The sequence below is a fragment of the Phascolarctos cinereus genome, unplaced genomic scaffold (assembly GCF_003287225.1).
Source record: "Phascolarctos cinereus isolate Bilbo 61053 unplaced genomic scaffold, phaCin_HiC Scaffold_726;HRSCAF=1367, whole genome shotgun sequence".
Classification (NCBI taxonomy): domain Eukaryota; kingdom Metazoa; phylum Chordata; class Mammalia; order Diprotodontia; family Phascolarctidae; genus Phascolarctos; species Phascolarctos cinereus.
Window position 1 is genome coordinate 126,504,486 of NW_027556098.1, and position 17,113 is coordinate 126,521,598.

Sequence of the window (17,113 nt, forward strand, 5' to 3'; positions counted from 1 at the left end):
TATTCTGTGCCACATACTGCACTAAGCTCTTTACAATTATTGTCTCATCCTCACAATGATCCTGGGAAGTAGGTGCTATTATTATCCCCATTTTACAGATGAGGAAACTGAGGCAAGCAGGGGTTACTTGACTTGCCCAGGGTCACACAGTTAGTAAGTGTCTGAGACTGGATTTGAACTCAGGTCTTCCTGACTCCAGGCCCAGCACTCTATGCACTATGATACCACATAGTTGCCCACTGAGTAAGTTACTTCCTTCTCTGGACCTCACCTTTCTGCTCTGGGAGATGAGTTTTCTAAGCCCAGATTTGTCCAGATCTAAAAATCTGTGATTCTCACACTAAGGAGGAGAAGTAAATTATTATCTTAGCCAAGTTACTTTATCTAGCTTTAGCTGTCTCATCTGTAAAAGGCAGGATTTGGACTTGATGGGTCCTTCCATTCTGACTTATTCCATAGCCCCAAGTTCTGCTAACATTGATGTACACCATTAGAATTTCCCATATTCCACGCACAGAGGTTCCCAGAGACAATGCCTCCACCTACTTACCTGCAGCCACCTTAGTAGGTTGTAATGATATGCTCTCATTCTGCTGCCTTTCAATGATTTTTCGAGCGACCCCCTTGATAAGCTTGTCCCTTAGTTTCAGGAGTTCTGAAAACATCTTGGCTTTCTGTTCTCGATGGGCTTTTACCATTGCTTCCAAATTTCTGTAAGTCTTATCAGAAATTCCCTTTGTACCCTAAAACAGACAAAATAAATGACAGATACCATAAGAATCTGTCAGAATTCCAAAAGATGCATGATGAAAAACGCTATTTGCCTCCAGAGAAAGAACTGATGGAGTTGCAGATCAGAGCATATTATTTTCACTTTCTTTATTTTCCTGTTTTTTTTTTAATCTGTGTGTTCTATCACAAAATGACTAGTGTGGAAATATGTGTTACATGACTGAACATGTATAACCTACATCAAATTGCTTATCATCTCAGGGAGGGAGGAGTGGAGAGAGGGAAAGAGAGAATTTGGAATTCAAAAAAATTTTTAAATGAATGCTAAAAATTGTTTTTACATGTAATCGGGGGAAAAATAAAATATTTTTTTAAAAAAGAATCTGTGTCAAAAGAGAGAGATGTCTTTCTTGTATCTTCTTTGTAGTCTTAATTCTAAATATTTTTTCCAGGGCACCAGGTGGACCCAGGTCTTCCTAACTCCAAGTCCAACATTGCAGCCACTATACAGAGAGGCACCTAGGTGGTGGAACAAAGTGATAGAGCTGTAATCAGGAAGCCCTGAGTTCATAACTGGCCTCAAACATTTGTAAACTATGAGACCTAGACAAGTATCTTCACTTCTATCTATCTCCGTTTCCTCATCTCTAAAATGGGGGTAATAATAGCATCTACCTTCCAGGATTGTTGTGAGGATAAAATGAGATAGTTTTTGCAAAGCAATTTGCGAACCTTAAAATACTACATAAACACTGTTAGGGGGTTTTTCATCGTTGTTACTCTGCTCGCTCGCTCTCCCTCTCTCTCTCTCTCTCTCTCTCTCTCTCTCTCTCTCTCTCTCTCTCTCTCTGTCTCATGATTACTGAAACAGATTTCACACTAACAAGGCTAGAGACTTCACCACTCTAATGTTTTAAGCAATTATTTTAAATAGCAAATGTGTGCATCAAAATGCAATTCACTAATACACTAAGTATTCTTCTTTCCTTGCCTTTTACCTTGCAGTCTTTAACTATAATGTATATATTCCAGCTAAAGAACTGTTAGTACTGAAAGAACAGTTAGTAAATTTGTTAATTATATTGTCAAAGGTAATTCATTAGTCTAAGAACATCACAGTTTGGTTACAGGGCTCAGCAAGTGAAAGTGTGCAGTTGTTCTTTCAAGCATAGAAACTTGCCCTTTTTAATCCCATGCTTTCCAGTTTTTCTTCTAGGGCATCCTCCAGAATTGGCCGGAATTGCTTCAGTAATTTAGGGTTCCTTCTCAGTGCTTCCAGCACCTTCTGCTTTCCATCAAAGGAGTCCTCCAACTCTGCAACACAGTCAGATCACGGAGGTCAGCCAACCCTCTTTGAATGCCTTTATCCTCAGCAGAGCTACTTTTCAAATTTGACCATAATTGTAAGGATTTCCCGGTAATGATAACTGTAATGCAAGCCTCTGATAACAGACATTTGGCTACAGTTTCCTAATGCATACACCTGTGGGCACAGCAGGGGTCACATCCAGAAAAAGTGCAAAAAATGCAAATAAGCCCTACCCAAGAATTAAATTCACTTTGGGGATTCTATTCACTTGTGCCAATGTCTGAAACTCAAACCTTCTGGATTCCTTACCACTGATTTTAGCTAGCTAGTTAGTTATCTATTTGTTGATTCATTTATTTATTCTGAATTTAGCAAACACCAAGTAAAATGGTTATTTTCTTATATGTAGTAGAAGAGAAAGAGACTGCACGAAACTGCAGATTTCTGCTATGTACAGCTTGCTTTCTCCCACATCTCCTTATCTTTGAGAGGGGTTTGTCCCACTCTACTTTGACTGATTTCCAGCTTCTGAATCCTTGATTTGTCCCTACATACTGATAACTACAAACTCCCTGCCCTCCATCCTGCCCCTCATATTTCCAGATTGCTGATAGTTTGGGATTCTGACAAATGTAGCCCATACCCTGCTTCTCTCCAGTCCAGGTTACTGCCTGACTTTCTCCTTAACAGTACTTACATTACCAGTTTTGACTATTTGCTGTCCATGACTTAGACTTTGTGACACATCTCTATAATCAAAGCTAGGCCCATCAAAGTTAATTCAACATGACAGAATAAGGGGCAATACTTAAGATCTTTCTTAACTCTAATTCATTATTCCTTTACTTTACCTTCCCTTAGTATTTATATGGACTCAGTTTATCCTATAACCCTTCTTTATGCAACAGATACATTCCTGAAGTTAAATGCAACTTGAATTCTCGTAAATATATACATATATATACAATCATATGCATATGTACACACATATATTAATACATGTATTATATATGCATATACAAAACGCAGAGCTATTTTTTGAAAATCTCGCAATGATTCTTGAGGGTCAATGTAACATAATAGGGAGCTGACCTTGGAGCCAAGAAGACCAGGATTAAAATCCTGTTTCTGACATATATTGGCTTTACGATCTTAGGTAAGTGACCTGACCTTTTCAGTGTTCTAGACAGATCTAAGACCATAAGTTCCAGAGAAGTAGAAAGAATTTCCTGACCTGGGAGTTTCCTATATCAATGAAATCATAGGTCTAGTCTCTACCCCCAAAATGATTCTTACCTCAAGCAAACAATTCTCCCTTCAACCTCTCTCCACTTCCAATTTATGTATTTTGTAAGTCTGGATTTTTTTACATTCAAAATCATGTTTGCTTAAAGAGAGAGTAAACTGGCAGCTGTCGTGCGTAATTGATAGGTTATATTTTAAGTATTTTTCAGTCTTTCTATTGTACATATTTACATGAACCTCAAGATCTGAGGTCATACCCTTTGTTCCTTTCATACCTTGATAGAAACCTAGTACAAGGATTTGCTTTGCAATAATAGTAATAAGTAATATTTATGTAGCATATACTATGTGCCAAGTGCTTTACATGTGTTACCTCATTTGATCCTCACAACTCTGAAAGATAGTTATTTTTATTATACCCATTTTACAGATGGAAAAACTGAGGTTATTTGACTTCCCTAAAGTCATACAACTAGTAATTGCCTGGGGCCAGATCTAAACTTGGATCTCCCTCACTACAGATCCAGCACTCTATCCATTGCACCACCCAGCTGCTTTGGTACAATTTGCAAATGCTGAGGGCTAAGCAAGTACTTTTCAAGGAGCTGGTATTGGATGATCTAGAAAGAAAAGGGGAGGGCATGGGAGGGTACTGAGTGCATTTTGGCATTATGTGATTAAATATGTAACACATAAGCATATAAAATTAGCAACAGCCATTTTTAAGCCAGCAGGGTGATTATTATTTCTAACCCAACTGGGATATGTAGCTTAAGAAGTTTAGTGTGGAAGCTAGGGAGCTGGCTTTAGATACAGGAAGACCTGGATATGAGTCCCACCTCTGAAACATACTGACTGTGTGATCCTTATCTGGGAGTTCCCTATATCAATGAAATTACAGGTCCAGTCTTTATTCCATTAGCTTAGATATTACTTAACTATAGGATAGTTTAATTACTGCTTTAGAATGACTAAAAATTGTAATTCCCAACTTTAAAAAAAAATGAGGCCTCTGTCTTAAAATACAATCATCTACATGGGAGAAGAAAACCAGATATAGGATTCCCCATTCCACCCCCTAAAATGCTTCTGAAACCTTGTCTTCTATTATGAGCATCTCTGACTATAATGCACATGAAAAAACAAAAAGAAGTAAGAAAATTACTTTCCCACCTTCTTGTGTAGAATCCTCTTCTGTCTCTTCTGCCTTTGTTACTTGGTAGGTCACTGCAAAGAAAAGGATTGGTTAAGGGCTGTATCCAACATCAGCTCCATCCCACATTCCTCCCTCTGAGAGGCCAGTGGTCCAATGGGAAAAGCATTCTGAGAGCCAGAAAACCTGATTCTCAGCCCTCCCACTTACTGCTTTAGTAAGTCATTTAACTACTCTAAGCCTTTGTTTCCATATTTACTTTTTTTCTTGGAAGGGGTCTGGAAGTGCAGCATTGCTTAACTGGGTAAAAAGTTTGACCTGCTCCATTTCCACCATAGGCCAGTTGGTTCGTCCTTTTTTTTAAATTGCATTTTATTTTAGACTCGGATACCAGAACACAGAGAATAGAAAAAAGAAAAAGAAAAAACATATCATAAACTTAAATACTGGAACTTAATTACAAAGTAAAAAAAGGGAAAAAAAGCATGTCGTGTGCATAGCAGAACATAGGAGAGGATTCAAAATATGCAATGATAAATTCTAATTTTAAGAAAGTCTGTATGATTAATACTATACTTGTGTAGTGAGATGTCCGTCTTCTTTGCTTCCTTGTAAGTTTTATTTTGTTCTCTGCTGTGCACTTTTTTTTATTTTGTTCTCTCCCCCAGCCAAGGCTACAACTGAGTGCACATATATTTCTCTATAGCTATAGCTATAAACATATGTGTATATACACAATCTACATATATACATGTATGTATTTACATATATAGACATATACTTTCCCTAACAAATTCTACTCCTGATCTTGTTTTTATATTTTTGCATATCTTTTGTTTCCTATCCCTCCTGATTCCTCTACTTTACCTCTACTCACTACCTTGCCCTTCTGTTACTTAGCCTACCCCTCTCTGAGAATCCCTCCCCATCCTCCCTTTCCCATAAATCTAAACACCCTTTTATAGCCCCCTATAACCTAGTCCCTTACCCTCCCCTCTAGAAATCCCTCTCTTGTCCTCTCTCCCCTCCCTATTCCCTTGCCATTTTATTTCTTCTAAATTTAGAAGATTTTATACACTTCCAAATATATATGTACTGTACCCTCTTAAACTCATTCCCGGTGAAAGTAGATTACCAGAACTACCAGTCCTCCTCCTCCATCTAATTCCCCTGCATCAATTCTTCCTCTTGCACCTTATTTGTATAAAATAATTACTCTTTTTAGTTGTTCCTCAATGGTTTTACTTTTTAAAGTCATATCATACTCAGGTCTACCCCAATCTTTCTTATGAGCTACCCAATTATTAATAAGAATCTTAGACATATGTTTTGCATCTTACATGTATAAAAGATAAATGGTCTGTCTTTATTGAATCCCTTGTAATCAGTCTTTGGTATGTACCTTTTGTTTCTCTTGGCTCTTGTATGTCAAATCTTCTATTAAGTTCAGTTGGGTTTTTTTTAACAAAATCTTGAATGTCTGACAGTTGATCAAATGTCCATTTTTTTTTCATTCAGGATTATGCCTAACTTTACTGGGTATGATATTTTCAGCCTGAGCCCCAGTTCTTTTGCTCTTCAATACATAGTGTTCTAAAACCTATGGACCTTTAATGTCTCCTCTGCAAGGTCTTATGTGATTCTAATTGTAGCACCATCACATTTAAATTGTTTTTTTTTCTTGTTTCTCTTATTTTAACCTTGAGCTGGTTTCAGAATGTGGCTATAACATTCCTATGAATTTTCCTCATAGGATCACTTCTAAATGGTGATCGATTGATTTTTTTTCTATTTCTACTCCCCCCCTCCCCGTTTTAATGCTTCATGACAATTGCCTTTAATTATTTGTTGTATTATTGTATCAAGATTCTTTTTTGATCATAGCTTTCAGTTAATCCGATTATTTTTATGTTTTCTCTTCTTGATCTATTGTTTTTCTTATAAGATGTTTCACTTTCTCTTCTCTCTTTTCATTATTTACATTTTGTTTATTTCTTGATCTCTCATAATTTTGCTGGCTTCACCTTGCCCAATTCTAATTTTCAAAGTGTCATTTTCTTCCTTAAGATTCTGGATTTGCTTTTCTAATTGATTGGCTTTCCTTTCATAGTCTTCTTGTTTTTCCTCAGATTATTCTTTTTTAAAAAAATTTTTCCTCCATCTCTCTCATTTGATTTTTAAAGGTTTTTTTTTAAGTTCTTTGAATTCTTTTTGGGCAGGTGACCATTTGAGTTACTCTTGGGGTAGAAGGGGGTTTCTTTGCTTCAATATCCTCCTCCGAAGATGAACCCCAGTCTTCTCTATGCCCATAATAGCTTTCTATGATTGGATTCTTTCTCCTTTGCCTTTGCATATTTTTGTAGTAATAGCTTAATTTTTGTAATCATCTATCCCCAGGGTATGTGGGAAGGAGCCTCTTGCCCCAGATCTTCAGTTCTCCCCTCTAGCCTGGAACCAAAGCCAAACCTCCAGCCTCCTGTAAGTGCTCACAGCCAGGGGCATTCCACCCCACTGCTTCTGCACTCACCAGGCATGCTCTGGTTCCTTCTGGCCCTCGCCCCTCCCCCCCATCCCTGCTCTCCGAAGCACAGCTGGGTCTGGTGTTCTTTGTCGGCAGAGGTTGCTTCGATATTCCCGGGCTCAGACACCCAACTCCCCTCACTATCCCAGGGGTAAAATTTCCTTTGGCTGGGGTGGAGGCAGCCTCCCAAACCAGCCAACCCCAGGGCTTGCAGCTTGTCGTTAACCTCCTAGCCTGGAGGTGTTTACTCTTCTCAGGGACCAAACCTTGTCCAGTGATTTTTCTTCTAATCTTCTCGAATTGTCCCAGGAAGACCCCTGTTATGCCCCTATTCTTATCTTTTACCCTCACTTTGTTCACCCTAAGGTGCTATTTTGTCTCTTTTGTGGGAGAAAATCTTGAGAGCTTGGAATTTTCTGACCTATTCCACCATCTTCCCAGAATCCTCTCCCCAACCAGTCCATCCTTAAGCAGCCTGGTGCCACCCGACTTCCTCATCTGCTCATCGTATTGCCATCAGACTTAGGGTGGCTTTAACCCTACTGTAGCTCAGAACTCTCAAGCCAAGCAATTCTCCAGTTTCAGCTTCTTGAGAAGCAGGGTTTACAGGCTACTTATGGTACCATGGCATCTGCTTACACATCAGTAAAATGGGTAAATATTTGTTCTGCCTATCTCAAAGGATTTAAAATTTGTGTCATCTAATGTGTGTGACACATTTAAACATGTGTGACACATTTAAAATGAATCAAGTGCTTTGTTAAGCAAAAAAAAAAAGCCCAAAATAACATGTGAGCTTGCTCTTATTATTAACCTCTTTAACACAAAGGAACTGAGGAATGTGGAAGCCCAAAACATCATCTCACTTTAGCTTTTTTGTCTTTGTTCATGGTTCAGCTCTCAAGCAATCCAATTCAATTTAACAGGTATTTATTAAGAACTTACTATGTGTAAAACACTGCGTGAGGTGGTGGGAATGTAAAGACAAAAATGAAAACATCTGACATCAAGAAGCTCACCTCCAACTAGGGGAAAACAAAAAAAAAACTAGGGGAAAGCAGCAGAAAGGTATCATGGTTTATGATATCGTGGTTCTCATATTTTTTTTCTTTACCTCAGGACCCTTTTATATGCTAAAATAAATTGAGGACCCATCCTCAAAGAGCTTTTTTTGTGAAGATTATATCCATCTGTGCATATTATTTTAGAAATTAAAACATCTTAGCACTATTATGAAAATAGTTTTGAACTCACAGATGACCAGGGATTCTTCAACCACTCTTTGAGAATTGCTGGTAGTGGACCAGTAAGGAAGAACTGCATTCATATACTGTCTCAGACATTAGTTCTCTGATTCTAAGAAAAATCACTTAACTGCTCTATACTTCAGTTCCCTCATCTGTAAAATGAGGAAGGTGCACTCCATGGCTTTTAAGGTCCTACAGGGGCAGCTGGTTTTGGCATCAGGAAGATCTGAGTCTAAATACAGCCTCAGACACTTACTAGCTGTGTGGCTCTGGGCAAATCACTTGACCTCTCTCTGCTTTGGTTTCTTCATCTGTGAAATCGGGATAATAATAGCTCCTATTTTTCAGGTTTGGCTCCACAGGAAGGGAGATAAAATCAGCAAAGAAAACCACCCTCAGTGAAGAGAGGACTCAGAAGCATCCAGTGTCCTCAGTTATGAACTGGAAGCAACTCATTTGGAGATTCTGTCTGTTAACTACTATTGCAGGTGCTATAGTCACAGCTACTAAAGACCCAAAAAAGAAGGTTCTTGACACCACAGTCTTAGACACTGTTTTATGCCATCATTTTATAGATGTAAATGGCATTAGATGCATTAACATATGTTTTGCTGCTGTCCCCTTAAGACCATAGGACTCTTCCATCTGACTTACAGCTGAAACTTCCCTCATGTGTTGTCCCTGACATTAGAATATGAGCTCCTTGAGAGCAGGGATTGACTTTCTTATTTTTATTATCCCTAACTACTAGCCCCAGTGTTTAGCACAATGTTTTTCACATAGGAAGTGCTAAATACATCTTTCATTCATTCATTCATTCATCTAAGGATAGCTAGAGAAATTTATCTGAGAGGTAGTTGAAGAATTAAGACAAAGCCCAAATTGACATCGAGTTATATGTTTACACATACACGTCATACATATACACATGTCTTTATATCTCCCTCAATGTCTACCACAGTGCTTTGCACATAATAGATTAATTGTGTGTTGAATTAATATCAGTATCATGTTTACATAATAAAATTGCTTCCAATTTTAATCTTGAGTAAAGTCCCAAAGTCATACCTTATCATAAATGATTCCTCTCTACTCTAAATTTCAGCCAAATAAAAATGACATGCATGGTACATCATTACAGGGACATTGATTTCAGCTAGAAAACATGCCAATGGAAATTAAAATTTCTGTATAGGATCCTGTTGTCCTAGATTTGAATGCTTTTTCCTTCTGATTTCAGGCCCTGTTCTTAGGGCATATGACCAAGGAACATGAAAAAGAGTCAATTGGAGCAGCCAAAGACTAAGTGTTGGATATCATTATCAGGTATTAAAAATGTTATCACTTTTGCTAGATTTCTTTGGGATGTGGTTGGGAGGAGGAGTAGGGAAAGACCCTGTATTAAAGACCATAACTGGGGTTAATAATCCCAATCCATTTAAAGAATAAAAACTTACCTTCCTCCTTTCTGAGAGACATCCTTTTAATCTGTAAAAATTTAAAACAAGGAAAATGAGAAGCAGATGGAATGACTTCTATAACTTTTTTTTTACCATGCTCTGAGCAACTGTTCTCTCAGAAGCACAGCTAGAAATGAGAGAGGGGCTGTGTAGAAGTGAGAAATAGAACACTAACATAGCAGTCAGAAGAAGTGGGTTTTAGTCCTGGCTTGAACACTTTCTAGGCATGTGATTTTAAGCAAGTCCCTTTGTTATTCTGAGCCCTATTTATTCATCTGTCCAATGAACACAGTGATATCTATCCTGACTGCCTTAATAAAGGCTACTTGTAAAGAGCCATACACATATAAGCCAATATTCCCATAAGAACAGCAACAGGGATGAAAATTATTTATTCAATAAACCATAACAATATTATTGTTAAATCAATATCACATTGGTAGTACTAAGGGCGTACTCACTATTACATTAAATAAGCCATTCTTTGTGTTTCCCACTGCACCAGTGAGAGAGGGTTTGTCAATTAAAACTTATTTGTAGAGGCTCTCCATCCATAGAAATGTGCTCTCAGTTAGCTGCTAAATTAGAAAGACTTTGAGCATATCACAGAGAAGGTATGAGTGAAAAGAGATCTGGACTTAGAATCAGGAAGACCCAAGTTCAAATCTTGCCCCAGATGCTTAACTAGTTGTGTGACCCTGGACAAGTCACTTAACCTCTTGTAGCCTCGGTTTCCTCATCTATAAAATATAGATAATAATAGCACCTATTTAACAGGGTGATTATGAAGAGCACATAAAATAATATATTAAATGCTTGGTAAATCTTAAAGTACTATAAATGTTAGCTCTTATTAATTACTATAAATACCTAACATTCATGCTAAGCTATTTAGAGGTGATAAGGCCTGATTTGTATCTCTTTTCAGACAGGTTTGTATTATAACAGGATAATTCAATGAATAAATTTAATAATTGATTTTAATAAACAACCTTAATATAGTACCCATTGCTTGAAGGATATTTGCATTAAAAAAAGGTAAGCTCTTCACAGAAGTACTACTTTGATGTCTCATTCTGGCATTAAAGTGGCCCTGGGTTTGGCAAACCTCAAAGGCCAAATACCTCTCAAACGATAAACTATATTAGCTGTCCAGGGTCCTTCCCAGCTAAGAACAGAGACTCATTAGCAGATTTTGCCACCTGGTAATATGTGTGTGTGTGTGTGTGTGTGTGTGTGTGTGTGTGTGTGTGTGTGTGCATGCACAAATGTGCATGTCTGATGACAAGCCAAGGACAATACAAGTGCCCCTCGGCCCTACATATCCCCATTCTGCTTCTATAATTGTGTTGGCAAAATGGCACGCAAGAGGGCAGAAGCTACTTAGATCACACAGTCTATTTATACCATCTATAAACTTGAATTTAATTGTTAGTATTCTTAACAAGCGATCATTATCCAACAATCAATGAATTAATGAACTGGAGGAACTTTATCATGTCCCATACTGAAATGTTTACTCTAAATGAAACAAAAAGACGTAAAGAAGTTAGCAATAACTCCAATAGCTGACAGGTTCTCTCATCTGAGAAATGAATAAATAAATTGGCAGAAATGGTTTCACTTTGTCAAAGGTTAAAAGAAAAACATCACTTAATGGGATACTTGGTAATCTCACTTTGCAATGCTCATGATGCATACAAGGAAACAGACAATGAGGAAGGTAATTTCCACTTATGTGCCAGCATAGGTTGCAAAGGATGAGGAAGTAAAGAAATTCAATGAAGAATGTGACAAGATCTTCTAAACTAAGTCAACTATATTCTCATGCCAAATGACTTGAATATAAATGTGGGTTCAAAGTAGGACAGTCAAAATCATGTTGGAAAACACACTTCAGAATCAAGAAATGAAAAAGGTGAAAAATTTTAGATTGCTCAGAAATCTAAATCCCAAATACTTTCTTCAAGAACATTGGAAGTCACTGGATGAGGCAAGTATGGAGCAATATAATAAAAAAAAAAATGAGGTTGGCTATACTTAGCCAAAAGGTGATTATAGCAGTAAATATAATTTTAAAAACATCCATTTAGCTGCAGTCAGATCATTGACTTTTTAAAATGAAAGTTAAATTAAATATTAAATTAGAAGACTAAAGACAAAGGGGTGGGCATACTGAAAAGCATATTAAAGATATGACCAGAACAGGAAAACAATGTATACAATAACTATCTTAAGGTAAATGAAAAGAAAAAGCAAACATAATATATGATATGACATGATATGATATGGTATAGTATAATATAACATAACATGATATGATATGATATAGTATAGTATGATATTATATGATATAATATGATATAATATAACAATAAATCTAAATGCAAGAGTGATCATAAGGCTTAATGTTGTCCCAGGAGAACAGAAAATGAAATGTCTCCCTCCTTTAGGCAGAGATGGGAGGGTATATACAAGGGGTACTGTAGATGTGCAGATATTACAGTCACTGTATCTCTTAGTTTCACTTAAAAATCTTTCTTACTTACAAGAAGGACACTCATTTGAGGGAGGGCATAATATCCAGAAATGACTGTGATATCAAAAACAAAAGTCGTCAATAAAACATTTTATAAAGAACTTTAGACATGGAGTCAGAAAACCTAGGTTCATTTCTCAAGCTGACACTTCCTAGCTTCATAACTTTGATGTTCTTTTAACCTCAGTTTTTTCCATCTTAAGATAACTGAATGTACAGTGAATAGAGTGCTGGGCCTGGACCAAGGAAGAACTGAGTTAAAATCCAGTTTCAGACACATACAAGCTGTGTGATCCTGGGCAAGTCATTTAAACTCTGTTTGCTTCAGTTTCCTCAAATGTAAATGGGAACAATAACCCTTTGCAGGATTGTTATGAGGATCACATGAGATGATATTTGTAAAACACTTAGCACAGTGCATATAGTAGGTGCTGTATAAATGCTTATTCCTCCCCTCCCTCATCTATTAAATGTGGATAAACAACACTTGTAGTAAGTTACCTTACAAGATTTTTATAGATAAAGTACTTTATTAATTTTAAAGCATTATATACATATCAACTCCAAAAATGTGAAATGTATTTAAAAGTAGAAACATTGATCCTGCCTGTGATTATTTCTTAGAGAAGAACTGATAGGAAATACTTGCTGCAATAGGAAACAGAGAACCCCCAAATAGGACACAATAACCAGATTTCAAGTTCATTGCCAAGACATGGCAGCCATGACAAAATCCTGTGTAGACTACCAGTTCTTTTGTAAAACATTATATGAGAAGTTCACAAGTAGTATTACCTCACATGACAGCAACATGCAGTTGAATAGAAATTAAGCATTCAGAGAACTTGCTGTGAAATGTTGCTAGGCAATGGCATCCAGAGGGCATACGTAAATGAAACATGTGTAAATATGTTTCATATGGAAATGAACCAAAAAGAGAGGACAATGAATAAATGTGAAATGGGACTGATCTGTTGATGTTTCATAGGGATCTACTTTCATCACGGAAAATAGTGGAAGCAACACATTTGGACTCTGTCACCTCCATGCCCAATGGGCTGTGACAAAACAACAATGACACATAAAGTTGAAATGAGAAAAAGGCTGGCTCTGAACAAATACATAAGAGAAATCTATGATGGTGGTAACACTACTTTGGAAGTACTCAGCGGTCCATTTTCAATATCTTAGAGAAAGATTCCAAGAAATCATACTTCTCCCCAAGAAGGTGACCAACAATACAACAATGATCTATCCATATGCCTGCATTCCCATGTCTGTAAAATATTTAGAGGAAAGGCTGATGTACACATATCATGGGTATTCTTGACAGAAACTTAAGAAAAAATAAGCTTTTATGGACAATTTTCTATCAAAGTCCACATCTTTCAAGTTACAAAATAGCAGAGGTGCATAGAGAATATAAGAGCTCACTGGTGTTTTTTGTTTTTCTTTTTGTTTTAAACATGTGACTCAGTAGATATAGATAGGAATGGAGGTTGGACATGTGATTTTACTGGTATACGGTATTTCTGGATGAGGGAACTCTCTCTACAAATAGGTCAGAACCATCTCTGATATTTATAGTCTTAGTGTACATTTAGTCATTGTGTACATTTGTTAATCTGGTCATCTTCTAAAGGTGAACAATTAACTAAAAAAAAAGAGATCATGCTACATAACAATTGGAGAATTGCTCATTACTTTCAATAATTCTAAAAGGCCAAGGTCATCCACTACATCTCAGGCCATTATTTGACTTTTGTCTTGCCACTGGACTTTGATGACTCTGGAGGAGAAAGTGAGGTTGATGACTTTGTGCAGCTCTGTCTCACTTAAATCCAATTCATGTGCAAGTCATGACATCACCCTTGTGAGGGCATTGGCCCTCTTTGAGAACAAAGGGTGAACAACAAAAAGCCCAGTGCCACAAAAGATCATCTCTCTCAACAGTATTCTTCAAGAAATATCATATGGCTACAAATAATGAAACACAGTTCTTTCAGAAAAATCAATATCACAAGTAACCTGAGGGTCAATGAAAAGATTAATGACAGGTATAAGTGGGATCAGTGGAGAAAAGGCTGAACTTGGAATCAGGAAGATCTGAGTTCAAATCCTGCCTCAGATACTTACTAGCTGTATAACCCTGGACAAGGCACTTACCCTCTGTCTGCACCAATTTCCTCATCTATAAAATGGGAATAATAATATCACCTACCTCCCAGAGTTATTGTGAGGATAAAATAAGATAATATTCATAAAGTACTTGGCAAACTTTAAGCATTATATAAAAATGCTATTATTGTCATTATCATCATCAACGACTACACTTTAGATGTTACATAAAAAACTATATCAAAGGCAGAAAAAGAGATAAACTGGTTCCATAGAGAGAATAAGAGAGGAGATGGAGAGCCCAGGTGCCATCTTGGTAACACTGAGATATTAAAAGAACCACAGAAAGATCCTTGGAATCTTTGGGAGGTTCTCAAAAGAGGATTTACAGAAATGTATGATTTGTGCAGAATGAGATAATAGACAGTAGTTGAGATCTTTGCTATTGAAGGGACTACCCTTACTACTGAAACCACATCCCTATCAAAGTGTTAAATTCTCAATAATATGTATGGATGGTTCTCTAAAGGTGACAATTCAGGCATTAACAATAAGCTAATGAAGGATATATTTTTGAATAAAAGAATTTTGTGTAAAATCAGAAAGAGGCAACCATGTTTGTTTAATTAATGAACCACCTGATGTTGGTTGTGTCTCAATGATCAATATATTCATAAGTTGTGCTTATGCTGGCACACATTTGGTTGCTCCTCATTAGGATCTGATAGCATAGAAAAGGGCAACCTCTTTTTAATCATCCTCAGGAACAAAAGAATAAACACAAGTATAGAAGTTTCTGGTTTTGCTTTTGCTTCTTACTTAGTTGTTACTAATAGTTTTTAATGAAGACAGAAGTCATCACTATAATAAAGGAAGATAAAACCCCTTCCAGTTATTGGTTTTCTATTTCCAGTCCTGTTTTCATTTCCCTCTTCAGGAGAAACCTTGCAAATAAGATGGGAACCAATGATAAAAGAAGAAAATAATCTGACCTTAGTTATGAAGCCTAATATGTATATAAAAGACTGGCTTTGAAGAGATGAGAAAATGTGCTTCTCTCCTTTCATTGCAGAGGTGGAAAATCATGGGTATGCAACATGACAAATACTGTCAAATTCAACTGGTATGCTGATTAATTTTGATTAATCACTTTTTTCTCTTTCATTTTTATTCTTTGTTGTAAGGGATGGCTTACTGCTAGTGGGAAAGGGACTATATCTGAAAGTGAAGGTGGTATAAAAAACAAAGACATCAATTAAAACATTTTAAAGATTGACATTGACTATCCTAAATGAAACTATCCTATGAAAGAGGATGGCAGACATACCATTTCTTCCTGAGATTTAATGATGTTGGCCTGATCTTGGCATTTGGCATTGAGTGAATCCATTTGGCGCTGAAAATGGTCTGCAGCTTTCCTTTGATCCCGAGACAGGGAGACTCGGAGTCTCTCACTTTCATCCTTCAACTGTTGAAAAGAATGAGTTCTGTCAAATTTCTGGTCTGACCTCTGAGATGCCATATTCTGTATTAAAATGTTTTCCAAACAGATTTCATTCCAGAAGAGACTAAGATAATCTCTTATTGGAAGAGGTCAGATTTCAGAAAAGTCTATAACATATCACCCAATTCAATGAAATATTCATGAAATATCTGAGGTGAAATAAGAACTTGGGTGCTATTTTGTAAAATAATTCATCATATCAACTAGTGGCCTGCTATGAAGGTAATAATTATTTGTCATAGATATTTTCAAAAAGTCATTATCAAATATATTGCTGTTATTTTTCTGCTCTGACAAAGTGAAATGAATTGTTTACTCAGACACAATGAGAAACCATTTTCCCTACATATGTGTAATGAATGATTTGCAGAAATGCATGAAATTAACAGCAGTAAGTTTCTTTTAGTTTTGCAATTAAACTTCCATTCACCTACTCAACCCACACAGAGTATAATTGAGCAAGGCAGTATTAAAGTCCATGTTCCCATAAGCTTAGAAAAAAATGGCTTATGGTCAATGTGGTTGAATGTAGGCAAAAGATATGTTTAGTTTTCTCTATCAGGACAAATAAGAGGAACAGTATGATCAGCATCACCACCAGTTTCCCCTTGAAGAAGTATTTATACCTAGGGAAAACAGAGATAACTAGAAATAAGCCCTTGAAATAACTACTGGGCTTAAGATTTGGTTAATTCAGATCATATATTCCTCAGGGCCTCCATTTGTCTATATCATGGCCAGCAAACTATAGTTTTTGGGCCAGATCTGGCCCACCATATGTTTTTGTACACTCTATGAAAAGCTAAGGGATCATAGTTTGCCAGACCCCATTCTATACAACTGTGGTAAACTGAGGCTTTTGAAGGTTAAGTGACTTGTCCAGGATAACAAGAAATTTCTGTGGATATAAATAAATCCCATAAAATGCATATCTTTATCACTAATACTGAATTTACCCCCTCTGCAGTATTGATCATCCTGACACACAACTTTGATAAGGAAATATTAACTACTTTTTTCCTTCATAAAATTGTATCCACTGGTAAGCTGCTGGGGTTAGCAGAAGTAGAAGATCCATTGATAGTTTGATTAGAACAGAAACTGAAGAGGCAGAATAGGTCATGTGTTTAAAGTGAAAGTCTGCTTACCTACCATTCATGTCTCTTCAACTCTTTTTTACCAAGTATATTGAGGCTTTCTTCATCCAAAAGAAAATGTGAGTCTATGCTACAGCCTTTGCTGTATTGTTGGAGTTCCTGAGGTTCACAATATCAGTAGCCACGAG

The 17,113-nt window shown here is 36.8% G+C and overlaps 1 protein-coding gene across 2 annotated transcripts in view; it reads right to left on the minus strand.

The window, feature by feature from the left end:
• Nucleotides 1–17,113, minus strand: part of DZIP1L (DAZ interacting zinc finger protein 1 like) — a 57,745-nt gene that overhangs the window by 8,781 nt on the left and 31,851 nt on the right. For both annotated transcript variants that reach the window (XM_078146779.1, XM_020986109.1), the window contains exons 8-12: nt 15,652–15,792; nt 9,665–9,695; nt 4,460–4,513; nt 1,913–2,046; nt 551–743 (exon numbers count right to left, since the gene is read on the minus strand). In XM_078146779.1, coding sequence (XP_078002905.1) covers nt 551–743; nt 1,913–2,046; nt 4,460–4,513; nt 9,665–9,695; nt 15,652–15,792 — 553 coding nt within the window. The remainder of the gene's footprint in view (nt 1–550; nt 744–1,912; nt 2,047–4,459; nt 4,514–9,664; nt 9,696–15,651; nt 15,793–17,113) is intronic.